The following is a 21,276-nucleotide window of genomic DNA, read 5'->3' on the forward strand; positions in this document are numbered from 1 at the left end:
GTCTGCTGAAGGATCGCTGAGTCATGAGTCCAGCACCTCTGTACCTGGAGCTTCTCTATTTGTCCCATCTCCATGTCATCCCCAGCTACCCAGACCACACGGCGTTCCCTCTCTGATGCCCTGTGCTCTCCACGCCTTATCTTCACCTGATTTCATCTATTTCAATCCTTCATACGCCGTGGCGAAGCTCATTAACGGGAGCAGCAGAGACAGGCAGGAGAGCGGCACTGGTGTCAATCACAAGGATCCCTGACATATAAGGGAGACCGGGTCCCTGTGGATCCCACCCAGCATCATTATGCACATCCTCCACTCTGAGAGTCACAGCTTCCTCTGCTTGATCTCTGCCAGTCTACATTCTGCACACATCCCACGGTCTCCAATGTGCTCGTAGTTTTCCTAACTATGGAGGAATTCTGCCGAAATTCAATTTAGTAATCTGCAGCATTCTCTTATCAGTGAAAATAGATCTGCCTCCTAAAGATGAGTGAGACTGAAATCCCTCACATATGCATTACTCTCTACTCATAATCCAGGAAGTATCTATTAATCATCACGCGTTAAAATGAATTTGTGATGATTCATTTGTGGAATGAACGTTGGTTTAGCATTAATGCTGTTGGCTGTCTGGACGGCACGTTCAAGTATAAAAAATAATCAATAAACATGCAGCCTCATAAAAATAAGAGAGAGAGACGGCGTTACAGCGGTGAATGTAGCAGTGCATTGTGGGTAAAGTGTATCTGTGAATAAACGCTGCAACAAGACTCAACGTCCTGTCTTGTTTCAGACAGCTGATAATAACTGAAGGAGTTAGTCTGGCTCAGCAACACTTAAGGTGGGCTGACCTTTAAGGTGGACCTGCACTATTCTCCTGTAAGTGAGTCTAACTCTCTCTACATATATAGTGGTGGACATAGATTCATTTTAATCTAGATTTATCTCACTGTAATCTTGGAATTAATCTAGATTCAATTGGCTCATTTGAATTCTGCCGAAGGCATTCATAATATGTGTGCTGCCTAAATAATGACTAACTAATTCCCCACAAGGAGCAAACAACCTTAGTGTTGTCGAGGTTTCCATTGGGAAGCTTCTTAGAAATACATGTTCCCTGAAGCAAACCTTCATAGCTGCATCCATGTGAGCACGTCACTTTTCATGTGGTCATTTCACAGCAGGCTTACACAGGTTCCAAGTCTGACTCGTTCTCGCCCCCTACAGTGCAATTCAGCCAGGAGTCTCGCGCAGCACGTTAACGCCAATAACGGCCCACCACTAATATATATATATATATATATATATATACATTAAGAGTGAATTGTCACACCGCGGTGAGGTTTGTCTTGTCTTGGTTTTTGTCTTGTGAACTTCCTGTTTTATTTTGAAGAGTAACTCCCCTCTCATTTCAGGTCACTTGCCCTTCCTCATGTGTCCCCAGTCTGATGTCATCCCTGATTGTTTTCACCTGTTCCCCATTATCCTTCTGTGTATTTAAGTCTGTGCCTCCCCTTGTCTTGTGCCAGTGTCGTCTTACGTGGCGTCAAGATCCTCCAGCCATGGTCCATAGCCTTGCCAAGTGCCCCCAAGTTGGTATTTTTGCGTTCTTTTGTTTGTAGCCGTTAGCCTTGTTTTTCCTCCTCTCACCTTTTGGTGAGTCTTAATTTCTTCATTCACTAGTATAACAATGAGTATGACAACAATTAATTATAACAATTACAATGAGTATTACAATAGTAATAGATCAAATGAAAGGCAGAACCTTCATCTGTTCTTCATCCTTTTAGATCTGACGGAGAACACGGATCAGTGTCCCTTCTGTGTTCTCACACTTCCTTATGTGGACGATTTATAGGCGTGTCTTCGTGTCTTCGGGGCCTCGTGTCTCGTGTCCTCCTGTCTTGTGTCCTCCTGTCTCATGTCTACCTGTCTCGTGTCCTCGTGTCCTCCTGTCTCATGTCTCGTGTCCTCCTGTCTCGTGTCCTCGTGTCCCCTCGGCCTGGAGGGACACCGCTAACAGAAAGACACGCTGCTACGTTCATACTGACTGAGTCATGTGACAGTCTGGTTTCAGGAAACCGTAGTGAGGCCGTCGTGTCACCGTGTTCACGCAGACAGATGGCTCGGTCCTGAATGACAGCTCGGCTCGGGGACACATGCTACACATGCTACACATGCTACACATGCTAACGCGTCGGATGTGACATCTTCTCTTTATTCATGAGCCGCCATCGTCTGATGTGACTTTGAGTCTGCACAAAGAGCGTCTAATTGACACTAACAGGTTTATGTAACGAGGAAGATGACTCAGCATCACAAGACACACAACAAAACCACATTTGGCTTTTCTTTGCTGGAGAAAAACATTCCAAAAACATGGCTTCATTGTTTTAGAACTTTACAGAAAAGTAAATGGTGTTTCATTCCTTCGGGTCTTGAACCTGCTGAAAGCCTTTTTGTATGAGAAGCAAAACTAGTGGCGTTGATAAAGGAAGGCTTTTTCCTGCTTTTCTCCCTGAAGAACACCGGCTTTATGATCTCAGGTCAGTTTCACTTCCATTATCTGATTATCTGAACGCTGCCATTTCCAAAAGCCCCGTGTTATCAGGGAACGGAGCGATGCTTATCTGTAATGGGCTCTCAGACAGCAGCTCGGATGAAAGGACCAGAAACTAAAACCCACACAGAGGCTTCACCATCAACCAAGTCTGAATTCATCATCTAACAGCATGTCATCGATGTTGGTAGTTGTGTGTTATTTTTGTTTCTCTCATTTGAACTTCAGCACTGTTCTTCATACGGCAGGTGATCGTCGCGCCGCTCCTCAGAAGGATTCCAGATATTACTTTAATGATTCTGCTCAGTGAATGCTAAATGAAGATTGACCCAGAAATAGTCCTGAAAGTAAAGAAATGAATAAAGAAAAAAAAGCGCCTTTGGGGAAAATAGTGAGTGTTTCAATATTTGCACTACTGAAGCATAATTGAATTTTTTTCCCCAGCCGGTTATTTAAGCAAACATAAAAGGAGAGGCCTTATTTGTAAATGAAGGAGGCTGCACTTCTTCCATTAAGACACATTGTGGGACTGTGTGAGTGTTACGCTCCTCTATACAATCCAATTAAGCCTTTCCTCTGCTCCTCTGTTCTTCCGAGGCTCATGCCATTCTCTGAAGTGACTTCCAGTTGATTGCCGTCCCCCAAAATGCATCATGTCACCACCTCAGCTTTCTCATTTCCCCTCAGACCCTCTTCTTCCTCCTCTTCTTCGCCGATGAACCTGTCCTATCTCTTCCTCTGGACACTTCAGGCCTTTTTCCATTTTCTGGAGTCACTCCACCTCAACCCTAATTTTCACCAACACATTGAGTCCTGAGCCATTAGACCCCCCCCCCCCCCCCTGCACTCGTTACTCATCTACACCCCCCCTCTCTTTTTCCTCCTCTGCAGGGTGTCTGTCAGTGTTCACTCTATTCTCTCTTCTTTCGACCACCTGCCAGGCCGTCCACTCATTACATGCCCCCCCCCTTATCTTGGACTCCTCCCCTGATATATTCTCTCTCTCTCCCCCAGGACACTTCCTCAACGGCAGCTACTGCTCGTTTGAAGAGGGCGAGTGTGGCTGGCAGCCTGTACCGGGCCGCGGATTCTCCTGGAGGCGCCTCCAGTCTCCGTCCAAGACCACCAGACAGAGCTGCCCGCCTTCAGGTGTTTCCTAAACGCCGAGCACTGCTCCGGTCAGATGATGACATGTGTTTGCAGTAGTGCAGCAACCCACCGGATGTAGAAGCTGGAGTAGACCAAACCCCACCGGATGTAGAAGCTGGAGTAGACCAAACCCCACCGGGTGTAGAAGCTGGAGTAGACCAAACCCCACCGGGTGTAGAAGCTGTTCAGACCGAACCCCACCGGGTGTAGAAGCTGTTCAGACCGAACCCCAACGGGTGTATAAGCCGTTCAGACCTAACCCCACCGGGTGTAGAAACTGTTCAGACCGAACCCCAACGGGTGTAGAAGCTGTTCAGACCGAACCCCAACGGGTGTAGAAGCTGTTCAGACCGAACCCCACCGGGTGTAGAAGCTGGAGTAGACCAAACCCCACCGGGTGTAGAAACTGGAGTAGACCAAACCCCACCGGGTGTAGAAGCTGCAGTACACGAACCCCTACGTGTGTAGAAGCTGGAGTAGACCATAGCCCACCGGGTGTAGAAGCCGTTCAGACCGAACCCCAACGGGTGTAGAAGCTGTTCAGACCGAACCCCAACGGGTGTAGAAGCTGTTCAGACCGAACCCCAACGGGTGTAGAAGCTGTTCAGACCGAACCCCACCGGGTGTAGAAGCCGTACAGACCGAACCCCACCGGGTGTAGAAGCCGTTCAGACCGAACCCCACCGGGTGTAGAAGCCGTACAGACCGAACCCCACCGGGTGTAGAAGCTGTACAGGCTGAACCCCACCAGGTGTAGAAGCTGCAGTAGACCAACCCCACCGGGTGTAGAAGCTGGAGTTGACCGTACCCCACCGGGTGTAGAAGCTGTTCAGACCGAACCCCACCGGGTGTAGAAGCTGCAGTAGACCAACCCCACCGGCTGTAGAAGCTGCAGTAGACCAACCCCACCGGCTGTAGAAGCTGCAGTAGACCAACCCCACCAGGTGTAGAAGCTGGAGTTGACCGTACCCCACCGGGTGTAGAAGCTGTTCAGACCGAACCCCACCGGGTGTAGAAGCTGCAGTAGACCAACCCCACCGGCTGTAGAAGCCGTTCAGACCAAACCCCACTGGGTGTAGAAGCTGCAGTAGACCAACCCCACCGGCTGTAGAAGCTGTTCAGACCGAACCCCACCGGGTGTAGAAGCTGCAGTAGACCAACCCCACCGGGTGTAGAAGCTGCAGTAGACCGAACCCCACCGGCTGTAGAAGCTGCAGTAGACCGAACCCCACCGGGTGTAGAAGCTGTTCAGACCGAACCCCACCGGGTGTAGAAGCTGCAGTAGACCAAACCCCACCGGCTGTAGAAGCTGCAGTAGACCAACCCCACCGGGTGTAGAAGCTGTTCAGACCGAACCCCACCGGGTGTAGAAGCTGCAGTAGACCAAACCCCACCGGGTGTAGAAGCTGTTCAGACCGAACCCCACCGGGTGTAGAATCTGCAGTAGACCAACCCCACCGGGTGTAGAAGCTGTTCAGACCGAACCCCACCGGGTGTAGAAGCTGCAGTAGACCAAACCCCACCGGCTGTAGAAGCCGTTCAGAACAAACCCCACCGGCTGTAGAAGCTGTTTAGACCGAACCCCACCGGGTGTAGAAGCTGCAGTAGACCAAACCCCACCGGCTGTAGAAGCTGTTCAGACCGAACCCCACCGGGTGTAGAAGCTGCAGTAGACCAAACCCCACCGGGTGTAGAAGCTGCAGTAGACCAACCCCACCGGCTGTAGAAGCTGCAGTAGACCAACCCCACCGGGTGTAGAAGCTGCAGTAGACCGAACCCCACCGGGTGTAGAAGCTGTTCAGACCGAACCCCACCGGGTGTAGAAGCTGTTCAGACCGAACCCCACCGGGTGTAGAAGCTGTTCAGACCGAACCCCACCGGGTGTAGAAGCTGCAGTAGACCGAACCCCACCGGGTGTAGAAGCTGTTCAGACCAAACCCCACCGGCTGTAGAAGCTGTTTAGACCGAACCCCACCGGGTGTAGAAGCTGTTCAGACCGAACCCCACCGGGTGTAGAAGCTGCAGTAGACCAACCCCACCGGCTGTAGAAGCTGCAGTAGACCGAACCCCACCGGGTGTAGAAGCTGTTCAGACCAAACCCCACCGGCTGTAGAAGCTGTTTAGACCGAACCCCACCGGCTGTAGAAGCTGCAGTAGACCAAACCCCACCGGGTGTAGAAGCCATACAGACCGAACCCCACCGGTTGTAGAAGCCGTACAGACCGAACCCCACCGGGTGTAGAAGCTGAAGCATGTGGACCCTGAGCTCCTGTCTGGGTTCATCGTCGGTGACTGAGTCTCCATGACGATCTCAAGTCTTGTTTTTCTTCTCTACTATTTACAGAAGTCTCGGAGGTAGACGGGGAACTATAAATGGAGCAGTGTATTTTGTACCATGTTGGCGATTTTACAAGACATTCTTTTTGTTTTTGACAACGTTTGGTGATATCACTGAAGTCATGCTACTTCTTCTGCTGCATGGTGTTCATGTGGTTGTGTTGCAGGAGCTGCGTTCAGTGTGGAAGGAGGCCAGACCAAGAGCCAGCGCAGCACCGCCATACTGAGGAGCCCTCTCTTCCCCCCTCCTCTCAGGAACTCCCCATGCATGGTGAGTCCCCCCCAGCTTCCTGTTCTCACACATATACAGCTGTCTTATTAGTAATGTTCCCGTCCCAAACATCTGGAACCCCCACCCCAATTAACAAGCATTTGCTGATGACATGAGATGATATTGTATTATATTGTATGATAGTCACATGTCTCCCTGTGATAGACTGGTTACCTGTCTGTCTCTACATGTCTCCCTGTGATAGACTGGTTACCTGTCTGTCTCTACATGTCTCCCTGTGATAGACTGGTTACCTGTCTGTCTCTACATGTCTCCCTGTGATAGACTGGTTACCTGTCTGTCTCTACATGTCTCCCTGTGATAGACTGGTTACCTGTCTGTCTCTACATGTCTCCCTGTGATAGACTGGTTACCTGTCTGTCTCTACATGTCTCCCTGTGATAGACTGGTTACCTGTCTGTCTCTACATGTCTCCCTGTGATAGACTGGTTACCTGTCTGTCTCTACATGTCTCCCTGTGATAGACTGGTTACCTGTCTGTCTCTACATGTCTCCCTGTGATAGACTGGTTACCTGTCTGTCTCTACATGTCTCCCTGTGATAGACTGGTTACCTGTCTGTCTCTACATGTCTCCCTGTGATAGACTGGTTACCTGTCTGTCTCTACATGTCTCCCTGTGATAGACTGGTTACCTGTCTGTCTCTACATGTCTCCCTGTGATAGACTGGTTACCTGTCTGTCTCTACATGTCAGCCCTGTGATAGACTGGTTACCTGTCTGTCTCTACATGTCTCCCTGTGATAGACTGGTTACCTGTCTGTCTCTACATGTCAGCCCTGTGATAGACTGGTTACCTGTCTGTCTCTACATGTCTCCCTGTGATAGACTGGTTACCTGTCTGTCTCTACATGTCAGCCCTGTGATAGACTGGTTACCTGTCTGTCTCTACATGTCTCCCTGTGATAGACTGGTTACCTGTCTGTCTCTACATGTCTCCCTGTGATAGACTGGTTACCTGTCTGTCTCTACATGTCTCCCTGTGATAGACTGGTTACATGTCTGTCTCTACATGTCTCCCTGTGATAGACTGGTTACCTGTCTGTCTCTACATGTCTCCCTGTGATAGACTGGTTACCTGTCTGTCTGTTTTGCCTATCTATCTTTTCATTTTGAAGCACATTTAGTTCACGCCTGTATGAATAAACTGGACGTGACATGAATCTGTTGCATTTGAAAAGTACCAGAGGACACTTGTTTCTCATTGTAGTTTATGTGATAATAAAATAGAATATAATACTATATATAATATCTTCCAGTAACATTTGTGTTGCTGGTCTAGAAGGAGAACAATTATTGATTTCCTTTGAAAGTATCTGATATTCTAATTGCTCTGAGAAACAGCTCAAACATTCAGGTTAAGGCCGTAGCATCAGTCAGAGACTCCAACAGACAGACAGGACGACCTCGTCCATCACTGATGGGAAAATATTAGACGGCATGCGTTATTTAGCCCGTGAAGCTCCCGGAGCATGACTCCGGCTCGGTCAGCGAACTTTGAGATATGTTATTTTAATATTGCTCAGCTTGGCGACCTTTGTCCCCCTGCATGTGTCCTTTGCATATTCAGAGTTGAGGCAGGCGGTGCTTGGAGATGAGTGATGCAGATGCAGAAGTGAAGGATGGAGGCAGGAAGGTGATGGAAAGGTCAAGAGGTCAGAAAACAAGATAATAAGAGAGGTGGAATAAAGTGGGAGGAAGGTGGAGAAAAAAAACATATATATATATATATATATAAACAAATACACCAAATCTAGGAGGAGGTAGTTTACTGCTCGTCAGGTGTGAGTTGGAGATGGTGCAGGTGGAGGTGCTGTAGGTGGCGTTGCTGGCTGTGCTGGTGGTGCTGGCGATGCTGGAAGTGGAGGTAGTGGAGGTAGTGGCGGTAGTGGCGGTGCTGGTGTTGCTGGAAGTGGAGGTGCTGGAGGTGGAGGTGCTGGCGTCCTGGTATTGCTGGAGTTGGAGGTGCTGGAGGTGGAGGTACTGGTGGTGCTGGATGTGGAGGTGGAGGTATTGGAAGTGGAGATGGAGGTGCTGGAGGTGGCGGTGCTGGAGTTGCCGGCATTGCCGGAGGTGGAGGTGCTGGTGGTGCTGGCGGTGCTGGCATTGCTGGAGGTGGAGGAGGTGGAGGTGCTGGTGGTGGCTGGAGGTGGAGGAGGTGGAGGTGCTGGTGAGAGATTAGCCATGATTCCAGATGAACGGTAAATCCTCCCCTTCAGCGTCTCCACTCTACCAGGGGATGTTAGTTTGGGGTTCAGCTGCAAACCACCTTCACTCTCATGTGGTGCCAGTGTGGCCGTCCTGTCATCTTGATGTGTAAACGGTCACCATGTTGTCTCCACAAACCGGCTGTGGTCCAGCACAATGCAGGCTCTCCGCATGAAAGGGCTGGATTCAGTAGTCCGGGTGGCATCGCCATCATCAGGCTTAAGCCAGCATCTGTTCCACTTAAATGGCGAAGCAGGAATTATGTTCTGGGCGCCACTAACACGCTGTCGAGGGACATGGTCACATGGCTTGGTAGCGAGCTTTGGATTCAGACTTCCTGTTACTATTTCATTCCTGCTGGTTTATTTTCCCTCCTGGAAACAGCAGAATGAGACTGATTGGTGCTGAAGCATGCAGGAGCAGCGCAGATAGCAAAATAACCCAGAATCATGATCCTGGCTGGGTTTTATTCATCTTAGGATAAGTACTGAACAGATGGCTGCTGCTGATTGAGCTCAGTGCAATTTCAGGTGCATCCCTTCCTCGCCAGATAACACCCTAACTCAGTCTTATTCAGAGGCAGTCAAAGCTGCTGGGAATTCTATTTCCCCGTCGTTGTTTCTCCCTTGATTTGTGGTCGACTTTACTGCATTTTCCATTTTGATTGAATTTCTCATTCAAACTTCCACAGGTGCGGTTCTGGCTGTGTTCTGGAGGCCTCCAGTCGGGGTCCCTGTCTGTGTGGATAGCTGAGAACAGTACCGGCCCCGAGGAGCAGCGCCGCCTGTGGCGTTCACAACCCAAGTCTGAACGCGGCTGGAAGCTGGTCATACTGCCCCTCTACGGGCTGGTGGACTGGTAAGACCACGCCCACCTGGTCCAGCACGCAACAGCGCTTTCATCGTGTCAGCTGCATGTTCGGACTCTCCGAAGGCATAGAAGTACGCAGTTTGATGTGTTTTAAGAGCAGGAGATCCAACTCTCAACAGACTTCCCTTACAATCTTCAGAAACCAAGTGGCTTCGCTGTTCGTATCACCTCCATGCAGATTCTACTAAATTTACATCCATTTTCTTGGAAACATTATCTCTCGCCTTTCAGAGTTAATGACTCCCATAGGGACTCTCGTCTAACACTGAACCTGCCGTATAAACCGTTGTACAAAACACAGCCTTCTCTTTTTGTTTCACTGCGATACAGAGAGGAGGAATCAATACACCAGGCTCTCAACACCCCGCTTGCCTTCCAATTAGCCGTGGCCCTGATTTCCCCTCGAAACAGCCGAATTAAAACCAAATAGTAGTAAAAGGGAGAAAGCCCAGATGAGGCATTTCATCTGTGTTTGCCTGACCTGGGGTTTCTTTGCCGTTGCAGCTGGGATAATCCTGCTCCCCTGAGAGTGATTCATTTGTGATTCCTGGGTTATGTAGTCCGCTGTGCTTGTGCTCTTAATTAGAATGTCATGTCCGCAACCATTAGGTGAAGCTGCCAGTCTTTGCACGGTGACCTTTGTAGAGCTTAAATAGAATCAGAAATAGGCCCGCAGCCTGAAGTGCACACAAAAGTCAGGACATCAGAGACGACTGCTGGTTTAGAAGCTGGTTGACAGCGAGCACGGCGATACCATATGTCTCTGAGGTTAAGGAACAGTAATTATAATAATAAGAGAGGGTCACTGTATGTGTATGTATGTGGTGACTGTATGCTAAATATAGTGGAGTAATTACACTTTGTTTTTTGTACAGCCAAATACAATATAATGTGTTAATTGACCAAATGAATTGTTTAATTGGTTATTTCCTTCCCTTTACGCCTGTTTTCTGTCTCTATGAGAAGCTAAGCTAACCGCCTGCTAGCTGTCTAAGAAAGCAAGCAAGCAGATTTCACAAAATGTTTAAAGGTTTTGGATGCAAAGGTCAAGGTCATTTTTAACCCCCCCCTCCCCATCCGCAGGTTTTGGCTGCAGTTCAGCACAGAAGATGGACCTGGACCCGGGTCAGCGGTCTCCATCGACAACATCTCGTTCAGTATGGACTGCTTCCTGGCATGTGAGTATCTCCCTTCAGTTAATGGGCTGGTCCACCACAACGAGCACAATGGGGGGAGAACTGGATCGTCTGAGAGTGTAAACTCCTTTCATGGACTTCAGAGAGACTTAACTTAACATTCGGAGCACTTCACTTAATAAACGCAGCACCGGTCGGCCCGTGTTCATGTTTTACTGAGATAAGATTTGACCGAGCAGCAATTTTGAATACTCCGAAGCATTTATCAAGGACTCACTTAACATTTAAATTCCCTTCACATAGCAATAATATAGTGCTCGGAACTTTTTTGCAATTTTCGGTGAAGACTATTAAAATTAAATTCCAAAAGACCTTGCAAGTCTACTATTCCCGTAGAAGTGATATCTTTATTACATGAACTGCGGCTCTGCTTAGAGATACATTATGATACATTATTTAACTTTATAGAAATGATATATATTATTACATTAATTTGGCATACCTTCTTTGGGAACGTTAGTATGTCCCAAAAGTTCAAACCTGTTAGGATATAGCTTGCTGATCTATACCGCGGGCTTGTGAAGGATGAGCGTATATGTAAGGGATAATAACATAATAATTAACAGAAATGAATGGACGACGCAGAGGCGTGAACCGTCCAACGCAAAGCGGAAGCGGACTTCGCGGAAGTGGAGTTCTTGCTTCCGCGAAATCCATTCATTTCTGTTAATGGACACCTCGAAGGACATTATCCCGCTTATACCATGGTCGACTACCAAAGAAAGAAATATTTAATCAATTAATAATACTTTAATGTGTTTTAGAGTTAAAATTGTAAGGGTTTTTTTAATCTTTACAAGTCGAGCGGACTATTTAATATCTCCCGTATGCAAACGTTGCCAAGCAACGTGGCCATAGCGACCCAACCACAGCAGTTGATCAGTAATAGGAAGTGAGATGATGGCTTAACCTTACGTTACTTGATACAAAGTATCATTTCAGAAGGCCAGTGCACGACTTACCGCTTGTGTGTGTCCAGAGGATGATGCAAAATTTTGTTTCAAATAATCAAAGTTCACAGAGAGTTTCCTAAATCGTTTTTATTAGGGATGCACGATATTGGATTTTTTGCCGATATCTGATATGCCAATATTTTTAATCTCATTTGGCCGATAACCGATACTGATACCGATATATATATATATATATATAAATCTCCTTCTCACCCCTGGTGGGGTGGTATCTGTGTCATCCTCAAGCTTGGGTCCTCTACCAGAGGCCTGGGAGTTTGAGGGTTCTGCGCAGTATCTTGGCTGTTCCTAGGACTGCACTCTTCTGGACTGAGGCTTCAGATGTTGTTCCTGGGATCTGTTGGAGCCACTCTCCCAGTTTGGGGGTTACTGCCCCGAGTGCCCCCACTACCACGGGGACCACGCTAGCCTTGACCTTCCACATCTGTTCCAGCTGCTCTTTCAACCCTTGGTACTTCTCAATGTTCCTGATGTTGGTGTCAGCTGGGATCGCCACATCTATCACCACCACTGTCTTCTGCTCTTTGTCCACCACCACTATGTCCGGTTGGTTAGCCAGGAGCTGTTTGTCAGTCTGGAAGCTGAAGTCCCACAGAACCTTGGCCCTGTTGTTCTCAGTCACCTTCTGTGGTATGGCCCATTGGGATTTGGCTACTTCTATTCCATACTGGTTGCAGATGTTCCTGTGTACTATCCCAGCCACTTGGTTGTGCCTCTCCATGTACGCTGATCCAGCTAGCATCTTACACCCTGCTACTATGTGCTGGACTGTCTCAGGGGCTTCTTTCACAGCTTGATGTCATCCATGTAGAGCAGGTGGCTGATTGTTGCCCCACTAAGGAATCGGTACCCGTAGCCACTATATATATATATATATATATATATATATATATATATAGTGGCTACGGGTATATATATATATATATATATATATATATATATATATATATATATATATATATACAAACTCGTAACGGATGACGGTTCTTCAAATGGACAATTAAAGTGCAGTCGGCAAGTCTGGCAGATCGAGTCACATTTTGAATGTTTACAACACTCACTCACTCTACCACGAGCTCCTCCACTCCCTCCCATCGATGCTTGTCAGTGCGCGTGAACGCGCCCGTGTCTTCTCTCATCGATAAACGGCATGGAGTACACGTACAATTTTTTAAACAGCATGTTTTAACAGGTTTTACAGCACACAGCGTCACAGTTTTACTGATATTCTACCAAATAATTAACTAATAATCTATTTAACACACCCTTTTAACTGAAATATTTTAACAGTGCATTTCTATGAATAACATCCCTGCACGCTCACAGATCAGCGGAGCAAACCCGTTTCTTGCCCGTTTCTTTATGAAGCGTCCGTCGACTCAGCGTGCGCACACAAAGCCTTCCTGCCCCGCTCAGCTGATCACACCTCCGCCTCACCTGCGGAGCCTCACACACCCCGGAACGGTTCGGCGTGGGCGAGCGAGCGTGCGCGTTCCCTGCTCCGTGCACAGTGGGACAATCAGTTTCCACCTGAGGGGCGCTTGGCGTCACCTCTGACTCGCCGCATAGTGTCGGCTTCAGTGAATATGATCAAACAAATGTTGCCGACTGCGACTTACGTGTTAAAAGAATGCGTGTTGGCTCCTCCTCGCATCACCGACGCTGAACAATCATTGCAAATACAAACTTTGCTATCCGTTTCCGACACCTTAAAAAACGTCCACACGGCCGACATTCTCCCTCGCTCTGCTGTCATCCGGCAATTTGACGGAACGTCTTTTCCTAGGTGTACATTATCACTTTTTAACCTACACCCTCCAGCCAATCAGAATCGAGTATTCACCCAGACCATGGTATAACCTGTGTTGGGACGGTGAATCGGTGTAAAAACTGGAGTACGATGACAGCAAGTCTGGTGTCAGGATTTTGTTGTGATTTAATTGCATTAAAAGGATCAAAAAAAGTATGCAGAAGTAATGACATAATGATGACAATTTGTTACTTTGGTTAGACAAATACGACATGTGGTCAAAACAAGCTTAAGCTATTTTAATATTCTTCTAGGATATGAAATATGTCAGTCGATTCCCTTCTGGTGAAGTTTGACATTTTCTCGTGTCTTAAAAATGGCGTTCCTAACAAGCGGCTAAATGAGAGGACATAACGCCATCACACCGAGTCCTTCGCCTTCACAGCCTCGTTGCCTCTGCAAACTTGGTCTAATTCATTGTAGCTTGCGTCAGCTTTTTACGTTTGCATTCAAAATTCAGAAAAAGCACAATTTGTAAGTATCATAAACTTTTGTTTGCCACGGAGCCTTTTTTTTTTGCAATGTTCCAAAGTTCCAAAAGAATCCCGTTGGCTTTAAGTTGAGGAAGCCAGTACGATGCTAACTTCCAGGGTCGGCCTGTTAACCTGCAGCTCTCTCCTCTATATAATCATATATTTTATATTCATCCATCGCAGATATAATGTCAACATCAATCTGATAATAAATATGAATTGGCTGAATATGCTGGGAGACGTTGTTGGAGGTCTTGGCTGGAGCAGGTGGTCCCGTATCAGCACCAGGTTATTAGGTCGGATCCCCTTTATTTGTAGAGAGGACGTTTTCCAGCAGATCTTTGCACGCGTCCGTGTTTTATGTCCTCCGGAGCGGCGGTGACACTGGTATGGCAGCGCTGAAGGATCATCCATCCACCCTTTGCTCACTTTCGAGATAGCAAGTTCTTAATCTGGGCCAGGCATCCATTACCTACTGCCACACTTGACACGGCCTCCTTTATTGCCTATCAATCAGAACAGCTGATGGGAGATCCTGAAGCTCAGCAAAAAGGCGCCGTTTCCGAGAGTTATGGCCGCGAGCGATTAGCATGATGGATCCCTGAGCGCCATGACGCAGCCTGTAATGTGTTTCAGTGGGGAAACGTACTGTGGACACATTATGCAGAGCAGCAGCCATGCTTTCATCCTATAGCTCTCTGGGCTTTAGTGTGATGCACAGTTTGGCGAGCGCCGTTGTTTGATGATGCATCCGTTGCCCTTCAGCTGTTGGACCGAACTGTCAGTTTTATCATTTCATCTTCACCAGCATCAGTGGATTCGTTTATTGTGTGAGGCAGCACAGGAAGTCCATGCTTTGTCCCGGCTATCAACACGTCTTCACACTGAGCTGCATGTGAATGTGAACCTCTGCCGCGGTCCTTGACATCTCTGGAAGGTCACGCAACACGTGTGAAAAGGTTTCAATTTGGATGGAAATAATTGGATTTGTTCCAACTGTGTTTTACACACACACACACACACGCTGGGTTTTATCAGTGTATTGTTCAGGTCCAGTTCTTTTTTTTCTTTGTCGTGACACGTGCTGATGGTTGTGTTATCTGTCTTGGAAACTTGTGAAACACAACTAAAGTATTCATGTCAGTAATTACCATGTACCTGTAGGGGTTTAAGGGACATGGAACAGATCACGGATCAGTTAGTACAGATGCTCCACAGTCCTTAGTGTGTTTGCCTTGATGACAGAATGCTAATTAAATTTAAATTTTATTCAAATTTGGTCTCTCCCAGGTTTAGACTTGGATTCTACATCAAGGTGATCCAAGGAGTCCTGTACATAAATGGTCCTCATTTATATAGTGCTTTTATCCAAAGCTCTTTACAGTAATGACTGACATTCACCCATTCATTCACACATTCACACACCAATGGCACGAAGGGAGACAGCCAGCCCGTCAGCAGCAATTAGGGTGAGGTGTCTCGCTCAGGGACACCAGGCACTCAGCTAGGAGGAGCCGGGGATCGAACCGGCAATCTTGCGGTTACCAGCCTACCCGCTCTACCTCCTGAGCTAACCCCCCCCCCCCACATGCCAGATGATGTAGTGTCATAATGACTGTTAGCTGTCAGTAGTACGGGTATTTTTCAGACACGTTGCCCCCCCAACCCCCCTCTCCCCCCTCGTGGCTGGCCTCTGCTGGGCTTCAGGCAGCTTACGCTGCCCTGCTAATGAACAGTGTCGCCCTGCCTTCTGGTTCACGCTGTTCAGCGTCTGGCCTGCCGAGTCCTTCCCCTGCTGCAGTAGCATACCGATGCTGCAGTAGCATACCGACGCTGCAGGAGCATGCCGATGCTGCAGTAGCATACCGACGCTGCAGTAGCATACCGACGCTGCAGGAGCATACCGATGCTGCAGTAGCATACCTACGCTGTAGTAGCATACCAATGTAGCATACCGATGCTGCAGTAGCATACTGATGCTGCAGTAGCATACCAATGCTGCAGTAGCATACCAACGCTGCAGTAGCATACCGACACTGCAGTAGCATACCGATGCTGCAATAGAATACCGATGCTATGTGCTCCAGCTCTGAGCTCTGAGCCGTATTAGTGACTTTGCTGGACCAACTATCCTGCACCCCCAACATCACTGCTGTGGCCCGATCCTGCAGATTTGCCCTCTACAATATCCGCAGGATTCGGACCTTCCTCACAAAGGATGCAACGCAACTCCTGGTCCAAGCACTGGTCATCTCCCGCCTTGACTACTGCAACTCTCTCCTGGCCGGACTCCCGGCCTCGGTGACTAAACCATTGCAGCGTATCCAGAACGCTGCAGCACGCCTTGTCTTCAATCTACCCAAATTCTCCCATGTGATCCCCCTCCTCCATGACCTCCACTTCTATTTTTTCGCTCTTACTTTATCAGCAATGACATGTTGTGGTTTCTTTCTTTTGACAAATGTACTTGTTGTAAGTCGCTTTGGACAAAAGTGTCTGCTAAATGCCTTAAATGTAAATGTAAATGCTGGGGATTCAGACTCATCTCGGGGTCTTCCTCTCAGAGACGTTGTGTCCAGACCAAAGCAATAAAACCACCACTGGCTGAATGTGATCCATCAAATCTGCACGTGAACTCTGTCCGTATCAAAGCTCCCAAGCAGCGGAGACTGAGACGCTGATATTTATTTGAGGATTACAGGGCTCGGGAATGAGCTATTGATTTCTTTTAGCTGGCCGATTTTAGCTAAGCTGTGCTGAAGCTTTTATTAAAGCTTTGAGGACAAGGTTACAAGATTTCTCTACCCAGCGAGAGTTCCAGTACAGACCACCAGCCAAAGAATTTTAAAAGGGCCCTTTAATGATATATAATCACCCAGAGGACCTCAGGTGTCATTTTCAACTCCAGCCCAAATAATAGTAGTCAAGTTGTTTGAGTCAAAGCAGGTTTTCTGGGTAGAAAAATGGAGCAGTTGTGTTCCAAACCTTTCAGCTGTTGAGGGAGCCCCCCGCCATATTGTCATAAACGGTGAGCCTTGAGCCCGAGGTGACAGGGGAACCGGGACAGAGTCCAGGGAGGGGTTTTCTGTAAAAATTATTACAAAGATAAAGATGAAAAGTCTGGCATCTGTGCCCTGTCGCCTCCAGAATGATGGCGGAGGGAAGGCAGGCACCATTTGTTTTCACCAAGGAGGCTAACGACACCATGTGGGGACCTCATTGGCTCGTCAGTTAGGAAACATGTACGTTGGATTTCTGCTCGACATTCAGCTCATGTGACTCTTTTCTGGAGTTGGGAAACACTGCGTGCTCATTAGTGTTGGCTTAGAAGAGCAAAAGAAGTCAAAGAAAATATTCTTTAAATCCTCCTTTGACATCCCGGGAGCCCTACGGAGGACATCAGGCAGCTACAGTGCAAACAGACTGTATGCTCTATAGTAGAAGTAGGAACCTTCCTGGTTGTGGCATATAAAATGCAAATAGGCCCTGAAAGCATGTAGTCTTCTACTCAACAGTGTTTTCCTGTGCCGAACAGAAATAGAGATTAACATGCTGGTCATGCACACACAGACTATCATTTATGACGCATTGCCTCGAGTGTCTACTCTGAGCAGAATGAAAGTGTAAAATGAAAAGACTACAAGACGGCCCCCACTGGTGTTGATGGACTGAAGCATTGTGGCTTTATGGCAGTCATTGTGTGGTGCATCCAGCTTTGGTAAAAATAAAAGAGAGTTATAAATCAGAGGCAGGACTAGCAGGGTAGCAGCAGGTCAACATCTCAATGCATGGCCTTTATTGTGTCATAGCATATTGAACGCTGGCAGCATCGTCAGCTCTGTGCACCACAGTGAACCTCATCTCACATCTTCTGCTTTGCTAAACAAGGGTCATCTGGCATCAGAGCCAGGGAGGGCTTCCTCTGCAGAACATAACATCAAAGATATGAGATGCTGGACAGAACAAACAACTCAACAAAACATGGCCTTTGTTTGAAAGGAAGAGTCACAAACACGTTACAGCAGCCGGGCTGAACAGATCTGGCTTCCTAAAATAAGAAAATGATTCTGTTTGCATTTCGTGCAGAGAGTGAAGGAAACTATCAGTAACAGTTTGTGTGTTTGTAGCGGATCCTTCATGGTCCGAGGGTCCCGGTTCGCCACGCAGCCTCACACAGAATGCATGGATGGATACAATGATGGATCATTTTAAGTGTCCGAGCCTTTTGGGAGAGTGTTTCTTCAGTAAACAGCGTTTCAGGAGGGTTTGTCTGTCTGACACTCACAAGACTGTCTATTCTAAAGAATCCTATCATTATACATTCGTTGGTGTTTTGTTTCGAAGCAAATGACGATGTGGATTTCAGGTCTTGTATTTTGTCCTGTCGGACGTTTGTAACCTATTGTTGAACGTTTCCTTATGTACTGGAAAAATGTTTATTAAATCCAGCTGACAGAGTTGCATTGATTCTTCGTGTAACTTCTGCAGTCTCTTTTCAGTTGTGGCAGCAGATTTCTCCGATGGCAGTCAGGCCACTGATTGCAGAGCACGGGTCCAATCAAAGCAAATCCTTCATCTGTTCACCCGGTCGTCCACGGCGACTCCCGCCTCTCCACCTCTCAGGGAACCGCCGACTGCTTTCCATCTCATCGTCCTTCACAGTTCAAATAAGTCTCCCCTAATTTAAAATCTTTAGAAAAAAAAGTTTCTCTATCTTGAACTTTAATATCCAATCAGCCAGCCATTTGCCTGGAAGACTTAATTCTGGGTGAGAATTTGAGGAAACGGGGGAAAGATCAAGGTACCAGCGAGCTTAAGATCTCAGCTGTGGGAAAGCGGTGAGGCTGCAGGCTGGATGATGGCTACGTAACACCGACTGAAGGTGCTCAGCCATCTACTGGAGGAGCGGATGGAGAGGCGGAGGAGAGACGGAGGAGAGCCATTGGTGGTGCAATGAAAGAATGCCCCCTGCTGGTGATGCCACCTGTTGTGCACCAGTGAGGGGTCTGCAGCCTCGGTGCTCGCGGACTTCTTGTTAAAAGCAACAGGACACCGTGACGGGAATAAACTGCTGCCTTACTGAATAACTGCATTGTATTTCCTCTTTCAGCCAATGGTGAGTTTCCGCCTGTGGTGAGCAGCTCGAGCAGGCTGCCGTTTAGACCGACCGCCAGGACCACGCCCCCCTCCATTGGAAGCCCCCTGATGACCTTCCCCACCACAGACTTCTGTAAGTGTTTCTCCTTCTCTCACACAAAGACATGTATGCTTGCCTGCATGCATTCATGCCGAGCATGGCACAATACATGGGCTGCCACAAAGTAAGTGGGCCCCTTACTGGTCTGTACCAAGTCTACATCGGAGTGAGGGCTGCAGAGATCCTTTGACATTAAATGGAGCAGGACTAAAATCTGTCTCCGGAGAATGTCAATGGAGCCACTTACACACAGACTTGACATTTCCCACCTTGCACTCTCTCACTTCCCTGCTTCAAAAGGGTAAAGACAAGCAGAGATTAAAGTTTTATATTTGTAGTCACAAGTCAGAGATCCTCTCATTTCAAACGCCTCGAGAACACATGTCTTCGGCTCGGGGCTTTGAAGTGCTGCTGCTACGTAGAGACCGGACGTGAAGTTAGAGAAACAGGCTGCTGTTTTCTGTCGCTAAGCATTCTGACGGCACTCATACGAGCGCTGAATGAATGAGGACTTCGCAGACGGATGATTGGTCCAGACAGTCTTCCCCGACTCCATGCTTGTAACTGCATTCATCTAGATCTTGTTTTTCTCTCAGGCAGCATAAAGGCTTTTGAGGATTTCATATGCTGTTAAAGTCCAACAAATCAGTTTTATAGGGCGCCTTCGTCTTGAATGTGGTTGTTCGAATCCCACTCACAGTAGAAGAGCCACTGCTCTGCCTTCTCCCGTTGCCCTGGAACACACAACGTAGCATACATACCTGCTGTGCTGGAACGTAACGCTACCAAGCCAACTAGCAGCCACCTCTACGCAGGGAAGACACTTTGAAAAAAGGCCTGAGAGTCATGAGTTCCTTTGTTTTGCACCGGTGTCTGTCTGTTTAATCTGCAGCACTAAAGGGGAGAAATCACTGCTGATTCAACGATAACGCCACAGACTTTATCAACGCTCCTTATCCAGCTCCCAACCAGGAATAAATGTACTCACTTGAGCAACGATCTGGACCTTTGCAGCCTGCTGCTTATCTCTAGAGGCTCCATGCTTCATCAGCAAAGCTCTCTGCTGAGATGCATTGTGGGGGATGTAGGTTTAACAAGGAAGAACATACATGTTTCTGCTGAATCAGTTTTGATTGCATGAATGTGATCAATTCAATTCAAAGACAGCTGCGAGTGTTGATCATCCGCCAGCCGTACTTCTCCCGTCCTGCAGGGTGGGAAGCCTGTTGGGGGTTCTGGCTGAGCAGCCAAGGAGGCTCCCTCCTCCCCGACACATTAACCTCGCTGGTACCGCCGCGTCAGGGCCTTCACACGTCTCCTTTCTGTTTACCTCGCTGGTCCGCCGTGTTAGGGTCTTCACACGTCTCCTTTCTGTTTACCTCACTGGTACCGCCGCGTCAGGGCCTTCACACGTCTCCTTTCTGTTTACCTCGCTGGTCCGCCATGTTAGGGCCTTCACACGTCTCCCTCCTGTTTACCTCACTGGTACCGCCGCGTTAGGGTCTTCACACGTCTCCTTTCTGTTTACCTCGCTGGTCCGCCGTGTTAGGGTCTTCACACGTCTCCTCCCTGTTTACCTCGCTGGTCCGCCGTGTTAGGGCCTTCACACGTCTCCTTCCTGTTTACCTCGCTGGTACCGCCGTGTTAGGGCCTTCACACGTCTCCTTCCTGTTTACCTCGCTGGTACCGCCGTGTTAGGGCCTTCACACGTCTCCTTTCTGTTTACCTCGCTGGTCCGCCGTGTTAGGGTCTTCACACGTCTCCTCCCTGTTTACCTCGCTGGTCCGCCGTGTTAGGGCCTTCACACGTCTCCTTCCTGTTTACCTCGCTGGTCCGCCGTGTTAGGGTCTTCACACGTCTCCTCCCTGTTTACCTCGCTGGTACCACCGTGTTAGGGCCTTCACACGTCTCCTTTCTGTTTACCTCGCTGGTCCGCCGTGTTAGGGCCTTCACACGTCTCCCTCCTGTTTACCTCGCTGGTACCGCCGTGTTAGGGTCTTCACACGTCTCCTTTCTGTTTACCTCGCTGGTCCGCCGTGTTAGGGCCTTCACACGTCTCCTTCCTGTTTACCTCGCTGGTACCGCCGTGTTAGGGTCTTCACACGTCTCCTCCCTGTTTACCTCGCTGGTACCGCCGTGTTAGGGCCTTCACACGTCTCCTTTCTGTTTACCTCGCTGGTCCGCCGCGTTAGGGCCTTCACACGTCTCCTTCCTGTTT

The 21,276-nt window shown here is 48.3% G+C and overlaps 1 protein-coding gene across 2 annotated transcripts in view; it reads left to right on the plus strand.

Moving 5' to 3' along the window:
- Window positions 1-21,276, plus strand: part of alk (ALK receptor tyrosine kinase) — a 413,707-nt gene that overhangs the window by 351,014 nt on the left and 41,417 nt on the right. For both annotated transcript variants that reach the window (XM_084013902.1, XM_084013903.1), the window contains exons 7-11: window positions 3,572-3,706; window positions 6,211-6,314; window positions 9,233-9,399; window positions 10,495-10,589; window positions 18,972-19,091. In XM_084013902.1, the coding sequence (XP_083870028.1) occupies window positions 3,572-3,706; window positions 6,211-6,314; window positions 9,233-9,399; window positions 10,495-10,589; window positions 18,972-19,091 (621 nt within the window). The remainder of the gene's footprint in view (window positions 1-3,571; window positions 3,707-6,210; window positions 6,315-9,232; window positions 9,400-10,494; window positions 10,590-18,971; window positions 19,092-21,276) is intronic.

Source organism: Eutrigla gurnardus (assembly GCF_963514095.1).
Source record: "Eutrigla gurnardus genome assembly, chromosome: 7".
NCBI classification, from domain to species: Eukaryota; Metazoa; Chordata; class Actinopteri; order Perciformes; family Triglidae; genus Eutrigla; species Eutrigla gurnardus.